The sequence below is a fragment of the Cynocephalus volans genome, chromosome 14, assembly GCF_027409185.1.
Source record: "Cynocephalus volans isolate mCynVol1 chromosome 14, mCynVol1.pri, whole genome shotgun sequence".
NCBI lineage: Eukaryota > Metazoa > Chordata > Mammalia > Dermoptera > Cynocephalidae > Cynocephalus > Cynocephalus volans.
In genome coordinates this window covers 27,693,839-27,712,655 of record NC_084473.1, presented here as the reverse complement: position 1 = coordinate 27,712,655, position 18,817 = coordinate 27,693,839, and the positions used below count along the sequence as shown (strand labels likewise).

At 51.2% G+C, this 18,817-nt stretch overlaps 1 protein-coding gene across 1 annotated transcript in view; it reads right to left on the bottom strand.

The window, feature by feature from the left end:
- Nucleotides 1-18,817, bottom strand: part of TOGARAM2 (TOG array regulator of axonemal microtubules 2) — a 67,799-nt gene that overhangs the window by 11,982 nt on the left and 37,000 nt on the right. Inside the window, exons 9-18 of the mRNA XM_063078688.1 lie at nt 17,646-17,796; nt 17,246-17,410; nt 14,034-14,184; nt 13,258-13,363; nt 12,173-12,408; nt 9,974-10,132; nt 5,902-6,019; nt 5,423-5,517; nt 3,684-3,876; nt 2,613-2,829 (exon numbers count right to left, since the gene is read on the bottom strand). Coding sequence (XP_062934758.1) covers nt 2,613-2,829; nt 3,684-3,876; nt 5,423-5,517; nt 5,902-6,019; nt 9,974-10,132; nt 12,173-12,408; nt 13,258-13,363; nt 14,034-14,184; nt 17,246-17,410; nt 17,646-17,796 — 1,591 coding nt within the window. The remainder of the gene's footprint in view (nt 1-2,612; nt 2,830-3,683; nt 3,877-5,422; nt 5,518-5,901; nt 6,020-9,973; nt 10,133-12,172; nt 12,409-13,257; nt 13,364-14,033; nt 14,185-17,245; nt 17,411-17,645; nt 17,797-18,817) is intronic.

Here is an 18,817-nt window from a genome sequence, read left to right as displayed (position 1 = left end):
GCTCCCTCTGAGCCACTTCTGGGAGGGGCTTCAGGGTGCTAAGGGTCCCCCAAGAAACCTAACTACCAGGCTCAGCTTGGGTGGTTTAGGAAGACATATGCCCTTTCTCTCGGTGCCACCTGCCCCAGTCTCTGCTGCTCCCACCCAATCCCCTGGAGCAGTGGAAAGGTTAGTCACGTGCATTCATTCCACCCTGTGCGGGCCAGGCTCAGACCATTCCAGGCAGATGAAAACCATTCAGGAGAGCGTGATTCTACCTTTGGCACTCCCTGGCCATGACGAATTCTCCCTGTTGGTAACCTAAATCCCCCCGGTTCCAGCCTACATGGATGTGGAAATCAGCTTGTCACTTTATAGTTAAGAACACTTTCAAAACCAGTGTTGCTAGTCGGGCTGAGAGGGTGGGACTCACAGCAAAGCCATGTGGCCCTGACAGCCCACTGCCATACTTGCTCAAAAATACCTGGAGCCAAGGCAGTGTTTACCCTTCAGGCTCTATGGAAGCCTTTACCAGGGATTTATTGAACTCTATTCATCCCTTTGAGGCCCACACCATTTCACCCCAGCCCAAACACCGACCTAAGGATTAGAGAGGAAGGCAGTCCACCTGAAGCCTGCCTCCATTCTCCCAGCACTGGCTGATGGGCCAGAGGGCCATTGTTAGCCACATCCAAGGAGACCCTGTCCCAGAAGGAAGGGAGAACTATAGACATCTTCCTGGTAGCTGTAACCCTGCCCTGGTCAGATCACAAAAGCAGGTCCCAGGCCCCACTGTCTAGGATGCCCAGCCCAGGTGGTTACAGTGGGGCTCCAAGTAAAGGGGACTTGAGGCTTGTGACAATGAGAGACACCAGATTCTGTTGCCCAAAGCTCCAGAGCTCTAGCATGCTCAAGGAGACTGGCCCAATGACAAAAAGTGGAAACTATAACACCTGGAGAGGCAAGAGTTAAAAATTTCTCTCCCCAGACAAGTGTGCTTATCCTTTTCAAATAGCTAAAGCTTATTTTGCTTGGTGCAGATTTTCCCAATAAATCCAGGGCCTGTGGTGATTTACCAAGAGCCTTGGTTATTGGCAACAGCAATCTCACTTACGCAGAGCAGCACTGAGAACAGGCCGTCATTTAGAGCTGGATTTATATTGTTTGTTCTACAGCAACAAACTCGGCAAATCATAAATTCCCTCTGAGATGAAGAGCAGAAATTGACAATATTTATGAACTCGAGAGGCAGAGAAGGACCCGACCAGGCCTTTGATTTGTAACTGAAACTTGTCCTGGAGGCTCCAGCCAAGGACAGGCTGTTGTCCCAGCCCCAGGGAGCTGAGCTCGGGCCAGGGAGTTGAGAGGCAGGGAAGGCATGTGCCAGGAGGTATTTCCAGCCTCACCATGGGATGCTCTGCAGGTGCTAAAGGCAAGACATTGCTCTGTGCTCACTAGGACAGTCAGCAACAAGGCAGACAGAGGCAGTCCTCAGACCATGAGCTTCCTCGTATCAGGGCGAGACTTGCTTGTGAAAACTCATCGTTCCACTGGTCTGGACATAAGTCTACTCATGTACTACTTTCTCAACATACCTGAAGTTTTAAAACTTATACTTCAGTCTATGTCCTGGATACTCCAAATGCTACCTTCTAATCATCTAAGAAAGGAATAGGGGAACAGAAGCCAACACACCAAAAACTCCACTTAATGTTTGAGAAGCAAATGCGATAGTGCAAAGCCCACGAGGAACTGAGATGCTCTCAGCTTTCCTGATGGCTCTTCCAGAGCCCTCTGTAGTGTATTGAATTATGTCCCCCCAAAACTCACTGAAGCTTGAATTGTGTCTCCAAGTTTTATGTGTTAGAAACTTGGCCTCCACTGTGACTATTAAGAGAGTGGGAAATCCTATTATGGTAATTAAAAGGTGGAGCCTTGAAGAGGTGATTGGATTGTAGGACCGTGCAGTAGTGAATTGATTAAAACTGGAGGTCAGGGGCGTGGTTCTGAGGGCTTTAAAAGAAGACAGGAGTCTGTCTTGCGCTCTCTGCTCTCTGTTTTCACCATCGTGCAATGTGAGACTCCTGGGTCACTGTTGCCACCACCAGGTGGACTTTGGACTTCCCAGCCTCAGAAACTCTAAGCAATAAATTTCGTTTTTCTTTATAATTACCCAGTTCCGTGTATTTTTTTTATAAGCAACAAAAATGGACTAATACACCCTCCTTTTTTCTTCTTTCCTCCTCCAACCCCGACTCCACCCTCCTTCCCTGCCCATCACCGCCACCAAGCCCTGGCCCCTTTTAAGCCTTCCCCAGCACTCCTGGCTCTCCACTGTGGCGCTGTGTGGCTCTGGGGGAGTCACTTTCTCATGTGACCACATTACCCCCCTACTGCCTCCACTTCCAACCATCTAGATACATGAGGAAATGTGATGTGGAAACACCTTTCAGCCACGCGCCTGAGAGGCCCTGGGCTGCCCACGCCTGCCCCATGCAGCCTCTGGGGAAACGTTTGGTCCAAGAACCAGCCAGGGCCTTTAGCCACTGCTGACACCCACACAGGAAGTTGGCCGTGGTGACTAGGGACCGGCTGCGTCCCAGAACCATGCCGAGCTGAGGCAGGATGCTCACCCAGGCTCTCAATCATTGTGTCTAGTGCAGTTACGGCGGCAGCATAAATCCCCGAGTTCCTGGAGTTGAGGTTGTCTGCAACAGCTACGACAATGGAGAGCAGCATGGGCTGCAGGCTGTCTTTGAGGAGAGGGATCATGTTGGCGAGGGACTCCAGAGCCCACTGGTTCACTTTCTTGTTGGAATCCTGAAGCCTTGGGGTGAAAGCATCAAAGACCTGTTGAGGGAACAGAAACCAAGAGCCCATGGGCCCCGGGCTGGGCAGGAGTCCCACAGCTCCAGGAACTGGACTTGCCCGGCCCAACCAACCACCCTGGCAGGGACTCCTCCTGCACCCCCTACAGCGGCCATCCAGCCTGTGCCAGGACGGTGATGAAGAGCTCCTCAGAAGGGGGTGTGACAGGGAGGAACTTACCTGTATGGAGCGCACATTGCATGTGAGTGTCAGGAGCATATTGTTAGGTGCCCCGCACTCTTTCACTGAATGGTCACTCAGACAGATTACCGTCCCCACTTTCCCAGAAACAACAACTGAGGCTCAGGGAGCTTAAACAACTTGCCTCAGATCACACAGCTGGTAAGATCCTGGACAGACACCCGGGTAAGCTGACCCTGAGCCCGTGTCTGCGCCCTGCTACATGGCTGGCTGCCAGCAGCCTCGCCCCAGGAAGAAGCAGCAGCCTCCCTGGGGTTCAGCCTGTGAGAGGCTTGTACCCTCTCCTAACACAGCTGTCCAGGCACATGCTGTGCCCCCAAACGTTACGCACATAACTAAGCACAAGCGCCCAGGCTTGGCCATGGTATCCTCTGCCTCCTACCTCCTCACCATAGTCTGCCAGACGGATGAGAGATGCCAGGACCTCCTGAGCATTTCCAAGGCGCACGGCAGGAGGCAGTGCCCTTGCCCCTCTGTTACCTCCACGTAGTCTCACTGCATGACAGAGTACATGCTTATCAGGCTCCTTATTCCCTGAGAGGTCTGACACAATGTCCAACCCTGTTCAGAGTTTCCCAATGGAAGTGGCACCCGCAGAGGAAGACAGGTGGGAGGGAAGGGCAGGCAGTACCCACCTGGACCAGGTTGGCAGCGATGACCTCTGGCTTGGTACTGCAGTGTTCAAGGAGCCGCCCCACGCCTTCCATCCGAGACTGGTACTCCTTGGCCTCCAGCAGCCGCGTCAGCGCCCGCAGCTGCTCCACCATCTCCACGCCACCCCTCAGGGAAGAACGTGGCCCTGCCAGCCGGGGGCCCCTGGGGCCGAGCCTAGGAGGAAGGCATGTCTGACCCCTGGGGAAGAGCCCCAAGGGATGAACATACCTCTTGTCCCTTGCCCCCTCCCACAGGCAAGTGGGGCAGAGACAACAGTGTCACCTGCAGCTTAGTCCACCCCCAGCTTCTCCTACACCCACTGCTTGGGAACACTTGGCCTTGGGAACTCTGGAAATCTCTTTTCTTCTGGGGACAACAATATGGTTGCCTAGGGCCCCTTCCCCTAGTCAGGGGGCAAGGCTCTCTCTTCCTGCCTCCTTTTCTCTCTTCAGAAGGCATGCGAAGACCAGGGGAGGGTTGGAGTGAGAGGGTAGTATCCATGAAAGGATGGCTGGTGCATATTTAACCTAATGGGGAAAGGTCTTGGAGGTCATGCCCAACCTTCTGCCCTGTGCCTGCCCTGAGCAATGGTTGCCTAGGCTCTGCCCACACTTCTCCAGTACTAGGGAAACAGAATCACGCGCCCATCACAGCCCCCTGGCCCATTCCAGCTAGCATGGAAGCTTCTCCATATAGAACTATCTCCCACCCCCAGCTCAAAGCCTGGGCCACTGAGCTCATGCCCTACACCCTGGTCCCACCCAACAGAGCCCAGCATCATTCATTCTGTCATTCATCCCTGCCTTCCACACTCTGCCCACCAAGTGCTGAGAGCTATGCTGGGCACTGAGAGCAAAGAGATGAGAAACAGATCGTCACCTTTAGGAGCTCACAGACCAATGTGACCAGTAAGTCAACTGGGCTGACAGAGGAGTGGAGAACAGGGGCAGCCTGTCTACATGAGGGTGCAGTGTCAGGGAGAGCTTCTGGGAGAAGGTGACAGCTGAGCTGAGTCTTGTAGGATCAATAGACACGTTCTAGGTGTAGATGGCACAGCATATGCAAAGGCACAGTAGGGAGGGGGACACAGAGGGGCAGGAACATGAGCTGCTCTGGTCTGGCTGAGAGTGTGCAGGAAGTCACTCTGGAAGATCTGGGTGGGATCATCCCTGGTGCCCTGCTACAGAGGTCGGAGGTGATCCTCCCAGGACACTGCAGAAGGGTCTAAGTGTTAAGCACAGGAGTGGCTATTGGATTCCTGCTTGGTTTCCATTGCTCCCAGAACCCACCCTCCAGCCCCCTAGCCCATGCCTTCTCGGTGGGCTTTGTTCCAGCTCTGCTTCTGACCTAGTCCCAGGCTGGCCACTCTGGTGGTTAAAGGATCTGCTGATCTCAGTGAATGGAGAAACGCTGAGTTTACACAACGAGCCAGACCAACAACGCATCCCACCTATACTAGCAGAACTGCATTCACTCGGCCAAGACCGCAAGAACCAACTTCTACTGGCAGATGCTCCTGAGCCCAGAATTTGGTCTCACTGAGGTTTAGGTGGGGAAACACAGCCTACCAATTCATCCATTAGTGCTGCAGTCCCAACTAGGTCTCCACTGTACCCTAGACCCGCACATCCACCCCAGAGCCACCCGTAGATATGGGCGAGCAGGCCACCTCCTTGGGCAGTCTTGGACATGGGACCCAGAGAGACTAGAGCAGCCATACCCCTCCTCGATGGGCAACCCGTTCTCACACACCACCAGACTCCTCAAAAGCTTGTGGCCTTTGGCAGATGGAAGTTCATCATTATCTTCTATTCCCTTGAAAAATACACACAGAGCATAAGTAAAAAGGAGTGGCTCTCTAGGAAACTGCCAGACATTCCAGCATAGACCACAACAAGAGGAATAAGCTTCAGAGGTCATGGTTGAGTCTTCCAGAGCCCTGGAAATACCGGGCAGAGACCAAGAGCCCCATTTAACTAACAGATGAAGGTGTGGAGGCACAGGCAGGCTCAAGGGACATTGGCAGTGAGGGGTAGAAGCAGGTATGAGCAGAAATCACATTTATGCCACCCACCAGGAGTAATGGATGAAATTAAAGCCTCTGGAATCCACTCCCCACTTCTGTGACCCACACGAGGGCTGCCAGGCTCAGCTCCAGTCCCTGTCCCTGAAAAACTCATTCACACTCCACCAACTCACCCGCTGTTTGATGGTTGCCATGACCTTCTGCAAGTCATGGGATGGCAGGGACTGCTTCAGAAATGCATCAAACTTAGTGTTTGCCATCAAGATATTCACCATCTTCCGGCCATAAAATCTGACATAGGAGAGAGCAAGATGAAGAAACAGCCGTAGAAATGCATAATAAATTTGCTTTACTGCTTTACATAATTTTCTTCATTATGGTAAGAGGGTTTTTAATACATTTTCTAATTATGAAAGGAATCCCTACCCAGTTGAAAATTAGATTCGTAAAAGAATAAACATCATTCATAATCCCATTACCAAGAGAAAATCACTGCTAGATTTTTACATATTTTCTTATTGTCCTTTTTTTGTGTATGTACATTTAGATGATGTTGGAATGTACATACAACTTGTATTCAGCCTTTTCATTAATCATCTTTCCATGTCATTTAAAACTCTTAGTAAACATCCTTTTTAATGGCTGTACAATATTCTGTTGAATGGCTATCCCAAAATGTACTTAGCTTTTTTTCTATTATGGGACATTTAGAAGTCTGAGGAAGAATGCAGTGGGACAGTATAGGAGGGAGTGGTCAACTCTACCTGGTGATTGGGGGTTCAGGGGGTATCAAGGAGGGCTTCATAGAAGAGGTGACCCTTGGCTTGGAACTCAAAAGATGAGTAGGAGTTCACAAGTGGGGAGAGATTAGGAAGTAAGTAGGAGAAGAGGGGCCATTCTGGGATCCATAACAGGGTCTGACACATCAGCAGGATGTGGTTGAAAAACAGTGGGCAGGAGTTGGTCACAGGAAGAGAATAGGCTGGAGAGGTAGGCAGGACCAGCAGGTGATGGGAAGCTGAGGAATGATCAGATTTGCTTGTTAGGCAAAATATCTCTGGCAGCAGTGTGGAGGATGGGTGGTGGGGACAAAGCTAGGGGCCAGGAGACCTGTCAGGAGGCCACCTTTATAGCCCAGGCAAGGGGCTTAAATAAGGCAGTGGAGTGGGGATGAGAAAGGGTGGTCAGATTGGAGAGCTGCTAAGGAGGCTGAAACTGCAGGGTTTGGTTGCTGGTTGGAGGTGAATTACCATATTTCACTCAACCTAAGACTCTACAGATTGTAACATGCACCATTATTTTATTTTCTATGAAGGAAAAACAGGAAAAGAAAACACTGGCCATTTCCGCTGCCTTCAGTGACTCTGCCCATTTACATACTATCTCAAAAACAAAAGGTACCATTACTTGTGGGTGTTTGCCTTCCTTAGGTCAGGTAAAGTTCTTGGTGGTTTCTTTGCAAGAAAGTGTGGAATTTTGGTCATTCCTTCAACAATGAATATTTGCTTAACTGATTTCTAATTGATGCCCCACTGCTCTATTTCCTTGCCTTTGCTCATTCACAATAACTTTTCATTTCAATGCTAAATAATAGTGTAATATTTATAAGACATTTCGAACAGCAATTAAATTCAACAGTTCTCCACAGAGCATCCAAAGCGACTTCTTCAATGAAAACAAAACGTTAACAAACTTTTATACTGTAGTTCCTACAATGCAAACTTTAATTCAAAAGTTTATACTACGAGCAACCATGACCAAGTTTGCAAATGTGTGGATAGTAAAACCCAAGTCGTAATTGCTGCCTGGCCAACAGCAACTGTGAGATGCCTCTGACTGTAAGATACACGCCAATTTAGAAGATATTAAGATGGGGGGGTGCGTTTTAGAATCAATGAGGTATGCGAGTCCTCATTTTGCATCTTGGATGACTTGGCAAATAATGGTGACTTTAACAATAGAGAGAACAGAGCCAGAGAAGTAGACTTGGGGAGAAGGCAGTGAGTTCGTTTAGGGACACTTTGCACTGAAGACAACAGTGGGACATCCAGTGATGGGTACCATGGAGGCACAGAGGTATGGAACTGATGCCCAAAGAAAGGTCTGGGCTGGAGTGAAAGATTGGGACACATCAGAGTTTGCTGTTGGTTAGATCCATGAGAAGTGAAAGCCAGAAAAGGGGGACAAGGACTAAAGACATCGGCAGCCATCTACATTCGGATGGCAGGCAGGGTGGAGAAATGGCCACAGAGAGACAAGGAGAATCAGGAGCATACAGTGCCCTGGAACTGGGAAGCACTGGATTCCAAGAAAGAAAATGAAATGTAGTCAAATTCATCCAGTGTAAGAGAGAAGTCAGAATGAAGGAGGATATTAGATCTGGAGAGATATTAGGCCTTGATTTCTATCCCCCAGCCAACAATTAAAAACAAGCAAACCAAAACATTCTACTTCTGCACCGATATTCCTCATTGCAGTAAATGGCACCAGTTGTTCAGTTTAAAAACCTAAGAGGCATCTTTGATTCCTCTTTGAAACTCTCACCACACACATCCTGTTGGCTCTGCCTTAAAAATATACCCAAAGCCAGCCACCACTCCCCTAGTCCAAGCCTCCAGTCCATCTTGCCTGGGTTGTGGCAAAGCCATCTGTCTGGGGTCCTTCCTCCATCCTTACCCCTCTCCCCAACTACCGACTCTCCAGCAGCCAGAAAGTTTTAAAAAAGAAAAAAATCAAATCGCTAGCAAGCATATAAACAAACACTCAGACTCATAGAAATCAGCGGGGAAAGCACTCTGAAGAAACAATGAGCTGTCACTTTTATTAGATTGATAAAAATTTTAAACCCAGGTGTTGCCACACGTTGGCCAGGCTGTGAGGATGTAGGCAGCACCTGGGCCAGCAGGAGCGGGCAGCACGCTGGACAGCTCCGGCCATGCCCGGCACTTGAGCGCTTACATGCCCCTGGCCCCAGTGCTGCTCCTGGGCCTGCAGGTGTCCCCAAAGACATTACCGCTCGGCTCCATCGGGTGACACTTGTAAGGCGGTTAAGTGCAGCACTATTCGCAGTGGCGAAGAATGGGAGGAATAGCAGCGCTGCATCCCTCCGAGGCACCCTCGGAAGTGGGCACCCCACGAGAATGAACTGCCTGCAGGCAACACTGATGCAGGGTGGGCGTGGCCCCTGGAGCCGGGCCAGGTGTGGGGCAGAGTCCCACGAAGTGGGGATGGACTGAGGGAACTAGACATTCACACTTACATCGAGACAGACCTGGGGATATAAGACACTGTGAACTGAGAAGTGGGATCAATTGGACCCCAGCCTTAGCTTTTGAAGACAATCTAACAGATCTTACCAATCTCCTGCTTAAAATCCTCTAAAACCTCCTTGTGCTCCTACTAAATAATCCTCCAGCGACTTCCTATCACATGCAACCCAAAATCCCAGCTCTCGACCTTGGCCCCTGGGGCTCTCCGTGATCTGGGCCTGCCTACCACTCCCCTGACTCGTCCTGCTCCACCCAGCCCGGCCATCCTCACCCTTGAACACCAGACTTGTTCTCGTGTAGGGACCTTGGCACCTTTTCCTTCGCCTGGAGCTCTCACGCCAGATCCTCAAAGAGCTGGTTCCATCTAGCTGTTCAGTTTTCAACTCAAATATCACTTCTAAAAGATCTCCTCCAACCCTCAATCTAAAATAGCTCCCACCCCATTCTCTGTTGCATTTTCTTGACTTTTTCCTTTATATCCCTTATCTGTATCTATAATTATCATAATTATTTATTTGTTTATTATCTGTCTCCCCAGAGAGGAGGTAAGCCCCAAGACAAGAGGGGTTTAATTTTCCTTCCAGCACTGCCCATATGAGGATTCAGTCCTTGCCCTTGGTGTTGTAGCACTACATTCTAACCAACTGAGCTGACTGGCCAGCCCCAATTTTTCTTATTCCTTGTTGTATCCATAATAACAAAAAGAGTGTTCGTTAAATATCTCTATAACAAATGACTGAATGGCCTTACACAGAATGGAGCTGGGGCAGCATAGAAACAAGAGCAGCATTGCCATGGGTGCGGGTATGGAAGCTGGGGGCCGGGAGTACTGACCACTCCTTCAATGGGCATGGCTATGACCTTAGACACAGGGCAACAGCTGGAAGGAAAGGACACAGCGTCCTCCATCTGACTGTCCCTCTGCACAATCCCAGGCAAGCTGGGCTGCGTGGCTGGGCCCCTGGCCCTGTCCTACCTGGTGTCCTGGTTGGAGTCCTGGGCCAGCCTCACCAGGTTATGCACCAGCATGTCTGTGCTGTCCCTGGTGCCTGAGAGAAGCTTCTCAGCGCCGATCTGCTCCAGGACAGCCGAGAGGTGCTCAGCAGTGCATTTCCGGACTAAGGGGTTTCGATGGCTGAAAGGAAACACAGCCACAGCCAAGGGGTCAGTCACAAGATGGGAGTGTGGGAGTCACCAGATGGGCCACGTGGACCTACACTCGTAGACTCATGTTTCAGGCCAACTGTGGGCTCCAAACTTGACCCTTGTGGGCTGAGGGACGTCTTTGAGGAAAGAGCACTTGCTGCCTAACAATAGGGTGACTACAGCTTCAGGGCAGAGGGGAGAACGAGCACATCAGGCTACATGATGTCACCAGGACACCTCGTGCTTACCCTTCTCAGGCCTTCCCAAGCGCGTTCTCTCCCTTTTGTCTACGCACACGTCCCCATCCTCCCTGCACCTAGAAAAATCCTACCCAGTCAGTGTCTCCTCTTCCTTCCCCAGCCCACAGGCAGAATTAGATGCTCCCTCTGGGAAGGGCAGTTGCTCCCATGAGAACCCCATCAGGCTGCCAGCTGCCTGGGAGCAGGACCAGGTCTCCCTCTGCTGCATCCCCAGGGCCCTGCTGGTGCCTGGCACATGCCTGGCTCTTAGCAGGAGCTCAATGTTCACTGGTTGAACTGGACTGAGACAGGAGGGAGGGAGAGGGATTAGTGGGTGATTTGGAAACTGTATCGGGTGGAACCTGAACTCTCATAAGAGAAACCCATCATAAGGATGTCGCCTCTTTCAAACAGGGCCTCTGTGTCCACAGCCCATCAGGCAACACTGATCCCTGTCTTCCCCTAGAGGCCCACCTCAGTGGAACACAGGCGGGACCCCAGAACTCTCCCTACTCAGTGTGGCCCATGGACCAGCAGCACCAGCATCTGAATCAGAATCTGTGTTTTAGAAGATCCCAGGGGACTCAAGTGCACAAGTCCTGCTCTGGGCTTCCCCTGAGGATGCTCAGCACTGGTTATTGTGGCTGATGACCAATTGCCACCCCTCTGCACTGAGCACCTTTTATCCCCTGTCTCACACCAACCCCATAAGCTACTGTTATTACCGTCACTTTGCAGGTAAGGAAGCTGAAGAAAAGGGAGGAATCTGAGAAAAGCACAATTAATTTCTCCCAAGTTAATTACAGCCACAGAGAGTGCTCAGTAAATGTTAGGTAGAGGCAGGCAGTGTTTTAACTGCTCTTTCATGAAGCAATTCATTTGCTCCTCATAACAACCACATGAGGTAGACACCATTGTTATCCCCATTTTACAGATGAGGAAACTGAGGCACAGAGAAGTAAAGTCACAATCCTGGATGTGAACACAGATAGTGTGGCCCTGGAGCCCCAGCTACTGCAGTATGCTGCAGTCCAGTTAGCGAAGACCCCCTGGCTGGTCTCACAGGCCCTGGGGTCTACTGAGAAGGCTCTGTGTCAATGTGCAGATTGACTCATTGGTGGAGACACGTTCTGCCCTGTGGGAGAAAAGTCCTGGGAAATGCTTTTGGTTTTGCTTTGGGTTTGGGTTTTCACTTAAGGAGAAAGCAAATCTGGCTGCAGAAAGGCTCTAATCGTAGCCTCACCCCTCCCGCCTCCCCAGGAGAAGGCACCAGCTGAAGCATCAGATTTCGTGCCTTGTTCTCACTGGCCCAGGTTTCATCAGAAAGAAGCACAGCTCCCCTGGGAGGGGCAGGAGTTCCTCTGCAGCTGCCTCTGCAGCCCTGTCGCCAGTCTCCTGGGGCGTTGCCAGGGCCACCTCCGTGCTCCCCAGCCTTGGAGCAGAACAACGGCCCCTGTCCTCTTCCAGCCAGGGCTCACCTCTTTAGCCCCAGGCTGGTCCAGGAAATGTGGGAGAGAAGCCCACCAGGAAGCAGGGTCCTCCTCCCCAGCCAAATGTGTGAGGCCCTTGTGTGAAGCCTGAGGGGTGCCCTGTCCTGACTCTGACCTCTGACCCATCACCCTGCCTCTAACATCCCAAGGGACCCGCCACAGCCTCTCCTTCCCACCTCCCTGCCTCCCTGTCCCTTGCTCCCATCCTTCCCTCCTCCTCTCCCATCCTGTGGCTTCTCCCCTCGCCCCACTCTCCCTGACCATCCCCATCCCTCAGACAACAGGCAGCCACGTACGTACTAGATGCCCGATGAGGTGAGGGCCACCAGGGAGCGGGCAGGGGTCACATTCTCCACCATGGCCCCCAGGGACCGGTTGGCTGCTCTCTGGATGAACTCGCTGGTGTTCCCCATCTTCCGGAGCAGGCATCGGGCGATCTCCTCAGCCTCTTGGTCCATATTCTTCTTCAAGGCTCGGAAGAGATCTCCCAGGGTGCTGATGGCCAGGCGGGACACCTTGGAGCGGAGGTTGGTGACCTTGGAGAGAGAGAAGAGGTGCCCTCCAGGACTGCTGGAACAAGCAGAGAGCTGGAAGAGCGCCACCCTCTCCCACCGCCCCATCCTCGCCCCAGGCCTAGGCTCCCACACTGGCAACAAAACCCTGCAGCAGCTCTGGCGTGACAGTCCCACTTTGTTATCATCATTACTAGTCCCATCATGATTGTTATCATCTGGTAACTCTTAGTCTTCAAAGCACTTTTGCAAATAATTTCCAATTTGGTCTCCACAGCTGCTGTGGAAAGTAGGTACATGGCTCACATTTTGCAGAGGAAAACACAGAGCCCCCAGGCCTCACACAGGAAGGCACAGAGCCCTGACAGAGCCTTTTTGTGTGTCAACACAGTGTCCTCTGTATTCACCCCTCACCCCACCCCCACTGGACAGTCCATTCCCAAGGATCCTCCACGGGACATCAGATGCATTTCACTGTCTCTCTGGGCTCAGCCTGGACCCAGCCCCAGCCACGGGAGAAAGGCTCTGGGAAATGCTACAACCGGTCTGAAGTTGGGGGTCTGGCCCAGAACACTCTGCCCCTCCTAAAGCATTTTGAGTACAAAGGACAATGCAGGGCTGTGACAAATGAGCACACAGGATTCTGATTGTTTCAGTTCATGAAGGTCACAAATAAGGAAGCCCCACGGTTCAGCTTTCCAGTCTGAGAAATGGGTGGTTGAGGGCCGAGAAACAAGCAGGGACACTGTGCTGCAGGGCGCCCCGGGCCCTCTGCAGCTTCTGTGTAACTGCATCCAGCAGCTGCCCCGGGGACAGGAAGGGGCTGGGGTGGGGACAAGGTGCGCAGCACGCGGGCTGTCTGGGAGGCCTCACCTCCCCGGTCACTGCCAAGGACACGTCATGCAGCCTCCCGGCGAGGACCTCTGCATGACAGGCAGCCAGGCGCCGGATGCTCCCAAGGCCCTTCTCCTTCATCTGCCTGAGAAGCAAGCCCAGGCCCCGTCACTGGCGGCTGGGGACAGGGGGCCCTGCTCACTCTGCAGACCAGGGCCCCGAGTTGCCACGTCCTCCACACACACAGCGGGGTGGGGTTTCATAGCCTCCAAGGCAGGGTTTCCTGGGGTAACATCTTGGTCCCAAATCGCAGCCACTGAGTAAAAGCCACCACCCAGCCTTCAACTGTGGCGGTGCTGGGATCGAAGCCCACCCCCGGGACCTGTTTGGAGTCATGGACATGAAGTAAGAACTGAAGACCGAGGAGGGCCTCCCACAGATGCTCCGGACCCCAAGTCATTGCTTTGCTCACAACTAGGATTTTGTGTCCCACCAGCCCAGTGGGAGGAACACACAGAGCCAATTAAATCTGACTTAGAGAAAGAAAGGCTGTGACCTTTCTCGGGCCCTGTGCCACAGAGTCAAATTCACACTGGTGTGTCACAGAGCAGGGCACAGGTGGCTTGGAGGGTCCCAGGGCACAAAAAGCTAGAGACAGCACACACACATGCACACGTGCACGTGCACACGCACACTCCTCCTGCCACGCGACCAGAGCCCTGGAGTAGGAGGGGAGGGCAGTGGGGAGGGGGCAGGAGCTGTTCTGCATCACTCCCCCCACCCCCCACAGTGCACATGGGAAGGTGCCTCCTCACCAGTCGCTGCTGTTGAGGCACTGGAGGGCATCCACCAACCCCAGCTCCGGGTTCAAGAAAGGCCTCAACTCCTTAAAGGCCCTGGGATCTGTCTCCTCCTCCTCTTCCCACTCAGGAGACCCCAGAGTGAGCACCGCAGGTAACGAGTGAGCTGCATTCACAAAAAAGAAAAGAAACATGGCAGGCATTACCCAGGAGGACAGGCAGGTGCCCTGGGTGGCTGCTCCTTCCAGCCCCTACCCCGAGAGGCCTGGCCCGCAGCACTGAGGCCACCTGAGGGCTACGAAGCCAGCACCTGGGCTTCTCTCCCAGGGAGCCAAGGTGACCACCTGACTGTCTACTTTTTGTTGACTTTTTCACTCCTGCCATTGCCAGTGTAATTATTATAAACAAACTGGCTTGTGATATGCTCTTGATGTAATGTGACAAAGCACACTGAGCCAGTGACTCACCTGCAGTCCTGCCCTGTCTGTGGGTGGGGTGAGGCCCAGTGAGTCTGAGAATGACTCCCTTGCTCACGCTGGTGGTGTTCTACCCTCATTCCCCTCCTGGGAGCCCATGTTTTCAGCTTCTCCTTCTCTCTTCCTACTGCCCAGCCTTTGGTGAAGTTGCCCAGGAGCAGGGAAATGGTACAGAGGCAGATGGCTGGAGGAAGGCAGGGGAACAGTAAAAAGCACCCACGCGCCAACATAGCCAATCAGCACCCACATGGCCACGATGTGGCCGCACCTGCAGTGAGTGACAACAGGCAGGGATGCTATTACAAAATCAGATCAAGAGAAGTGGTGGACTGACGGGTCCTGTGCAGTCTAACCTAAGGGAATCATTGTGCAGAATATGCATGTATTGAAACAACACACTGTACCCCACAAATATGAACAAGTAAATGTTAAAACTTAAAAAATAAAAAATAAAAGATCATGTTTTCTAGGCTCTTATTCATAGAGAACAGATGCTAGAATCATCAAATTTTAGAACAGGAAGGAATTTTTGAGGCCATCTATCTAGTCCAATGCCCCAATCACATAGTCAAGGTATCAGAGGTCCAGAGAGGCTAGGGGACCCTATCCAGAGCTCTCGCAACCACGTCTCCAGAGGTCCACCTTCAGGGTGATGATTTTCACTAAGCACATCCAGGAAGTCCTGGGCAAATCTGAGTTGAGAGGCAGACTTTTTCTTAAAACCAAGACACAAAGACCTCATTCTTGGATTCACCTCTCAGCTCCACCACTGGTACATGAAATGGTCTCTTACTCAGTCCTTCAGGTCACCCTCTGGTACACAAGAGGTAACATCCAACGTCCCCGCATTCCCCGCACAACATGGACATAAATTACACGCCATCTGTCCAGCTCTCAAAAAGAGGCATTGGTCTTCAGGAACAAGCAATCCAGCCTCCTACCACCCCAGCCCAGCCTCCATCTCACCCTCCAAGGGCATGTGGCATCCACCTAGATTTACAAACAAACCCACAGAAGGCACCAGCAGGGGGTGCCAGCTCCAGTCTCTGTGTTTACCTTTGCCCACCCTAGCCCTGACAGCTTTTCTATAATATTCATATTTATGCTTTTTAGTTCAGTAATTTCCACTCTTTGCACACCAAAACAGAAGGAATTGTGTAGGTACAGCTAAGCTCACCTAAACCAACCTGGTCTCCTGAGAAAAGCTAGAATCCCACTGGATTTATTAGGAGACTCAGGAAGACACTAAGTTTACAATTCTGAAATGCTATCATTTCCAGCCAGACCAAAAAGTAGACACAGGCCCAAACTATAACGCAACTTAGGTGATTCTTTGTTTATTGTCAGGAGAGAGGAAGCAGAAGACAACGACGAGGAGGATTCAAATTCAGCTTCCAGGGAGGTCGTGGGAGGAGAATGTTGGCCTTTTTTCTTAACTCCAACAATCTAACTTACCTGAAGATCTTATTCTACCCACCCACTCACCCACACAAACATACACAGTTTAAATAATGAGACATAACAACAGACTATACAGGACCAAGAGTGATGAACCAAAGCCTTAGTCCCTAGGGGCCACCATCACCTTGAGTGACCTTGGGTGACCTTGGGTCTCCGGGTCTCCTTTCTACTGTCTATAAAATGAGTGGGTTGGGTTAGATAAATCAATATATCCCAGTGTCAGTCATTCAATTACCATTTTCATGGTTTTTTGGCCATATCTCTTAATTACCTGTACTTTTATTTACACTGTATTTTTCTTCAAATAAAACCACCTTTTAAATCCTAAATAAATTTATATTAAAGGGAACTTTATGTTTCTACCTTAATTGATAAACTACTATTATTTGTCATAGAACATGATAAATATTTACAATAAAAATTTTTAAATGTCAAAAACTCTAACTATAAAATTACAGCCTACTTCTGATGTCTTGGACCTGAAGGAGGATTTCTGTTAAAAAAGAGAGGTGCAAAAGCCTAGCACCAAATTAAGGCTTTATACTTGATGCAATCAAAAGGATAGAAAGAGGATTGAAAAGGGAGGTGAGTGAATATTGTTTACAGCACACAATTATGCTTTATTCTACCATCATTGTCTACCACATCCCACACTTAAACAGACTCTGAACCATGATGATTGTTTTCAAGTGTTTTCAGAAGCAAAATCTCTTCAAATGAAATCTCACATGAATGCCCAGTACACAAAAAAGTGAGGCAAAACAGAAACTCCTCTGGTGGAATGGGGACAGAACCTCCCCCATCCCTTGGCACCTTCCCTAAGGTGCCCTAGTAGGACCTTTGGATCCTCTTGTCTAAGTCTGTCACTAGCCCTGTCCAGCCCTGGCATTTTATGAAGCAACAGGCAAGAAACCGGGGTCTTCCCAGAACCCTCCCTTCCTCTTCCTGGTGTTTCCAGCTAACTTTCTTGGATACTGTTTTCCAGCATCTTGGATCCTGGTGTATTAGAGACTCCTCTAGGATATGTCACATACGTTGGGCACACCTGCCCAGTCACTCACTACTCTAGTTGTGATATCCTGGGTCCCCAGCCTGGCCCAAAGACATTTATGAGTACCAGACACTGTTTCTCTCTCTGGCAAAGTGACTGCCACCCCAGGCTGCCCCCTAGTCTAACACAGGCAAGGAACAGAAGCAGAGCAGCTGAAGTCCCCTTTGCCATGTCCCAGAGCATCCCAAAGCTGCACAGGCAGAGGGACGCATGCCCCATCAATCGGGTCTGGGTGCCACCTGAAGCATGGCGGGCAAAGCTGGGCTCCTGCTTGCTGACAGGGATGCTGGGCAGCGAGGACCGGTTGGCTCGCTTCCTTGGGATGATGCTGAGGTTGTTTCTGTGTGGGCTGCTCAGTCCTGTGGGCACAGACAGGGTCCCGCTGCCACGGAGGGGAAGGAGACCTGTGGAGACAGAGAAATTGCTAGGACTGAGCGGGTCCTGACTGCCCCTGGCTCCAGTGTCCTTTGGAAACAGGCCCATCAGCAGCCTTCGAGAGAGTAGATGTGGAGCCCTGTCCAATCTCAGGATGGGAGGGACGGGAGCTGGGGGCCACTTCTCTTTTGGAGGGTGGAGAACCCGGGAGTTGGCTGAGAAGTCTCCTCGGCCTGAGGGAATCCCGCCCCAGGCACCTAGTACCTTCCTTCATTAAGGTTCCCCGGCAGCCCAGGCTCTGGGAAGCCAGCTCCCGCTCCCTCTCCGGCTCCTTCGCCCTCTGCAACATCTCCATCTCCTTCATCTGCTTCAGCCGCATCTTCTCCTGGGCAGACTTGGAGATGGTGACTTGGATCTGGCACAAGGTCAAGGCAAACTCCATGAGCCTTGGGGACCCAACAGTATATTCTATCCCTTCATTCATTCAATCATAAAGAATGTGAGTGCCACCTACACGCCAATCGCTGTCCTGGGAGTGGACAAAAAAGATCAAGTCTTTTTTCCTGAAGAGCTTCCTGGAGTGGGGGACAGACAATAAACAGACCAATCTCCAATGCCAGGCAATATTTGCTAAAAGAAAGGGACACAGAGGTGACAGTGACCTTTCAGTTAAGAAGGCCCAGAGGGATTCTCAGAGGAGGTGAAATTTAAGCAGAGACATACATGAGGGAGGGAGCAGGACGTGCAGATTTCTAGGAGAGAAGCGTCCCAGGCAGAAGGAGCAGATGCAAAGGCCGGAGACTGGACTGTGCTTGGCAGACACTGGCTGGAGCTCTCTGAGTCAGAGGAGTATAGGACACAAGATCGAGGAGGTGGCAGGACCCATAGCACACTGGACCTTGTAGTCCATAGTAAGGACGTGGGCTTTTCTTCTGAAGGACACAGGAAATCATTAGGGTGTAGAGCAGAAGAGTGACATGATCTGACTTCCTGGGGCAGGGAGGGGTCTTCTAAGTGTTGTTTTTTATAACTTTTTATTTTGAAATAGTTTTAAGACTCATAAGAAGTTGTGGAAATAGAACTAAGAGTTTTCGTGTTCACCCCGCTTCGCCGATGATAATATCTACACACCATAGAGTGTTCTGACTTCCATTTTTCCAAGGATCGTCTGGCTGCTGCATGGGCAGAGCTGGAGCAGGCAGCAGGGCAGAAGCAGGAGGAGGGCTAGGGGACACCTGAACGTCCAGGCGAGAGGCAGTGGGCTGAGGTGGGGTGGTGGTAAAGGGGAAGGTGGAGGGTCAGATTCTGGACATGTTTCAAAAGTAGAGCTTGCTGTTTTTTCTCATATATGAGGTGTGGGATGAAAGAGAGACAGGAGCCAAGGATGGCCCCAGGATTTGGGGCCTGAGCAACTGGAAGGCTGGAGTTACTGTTTA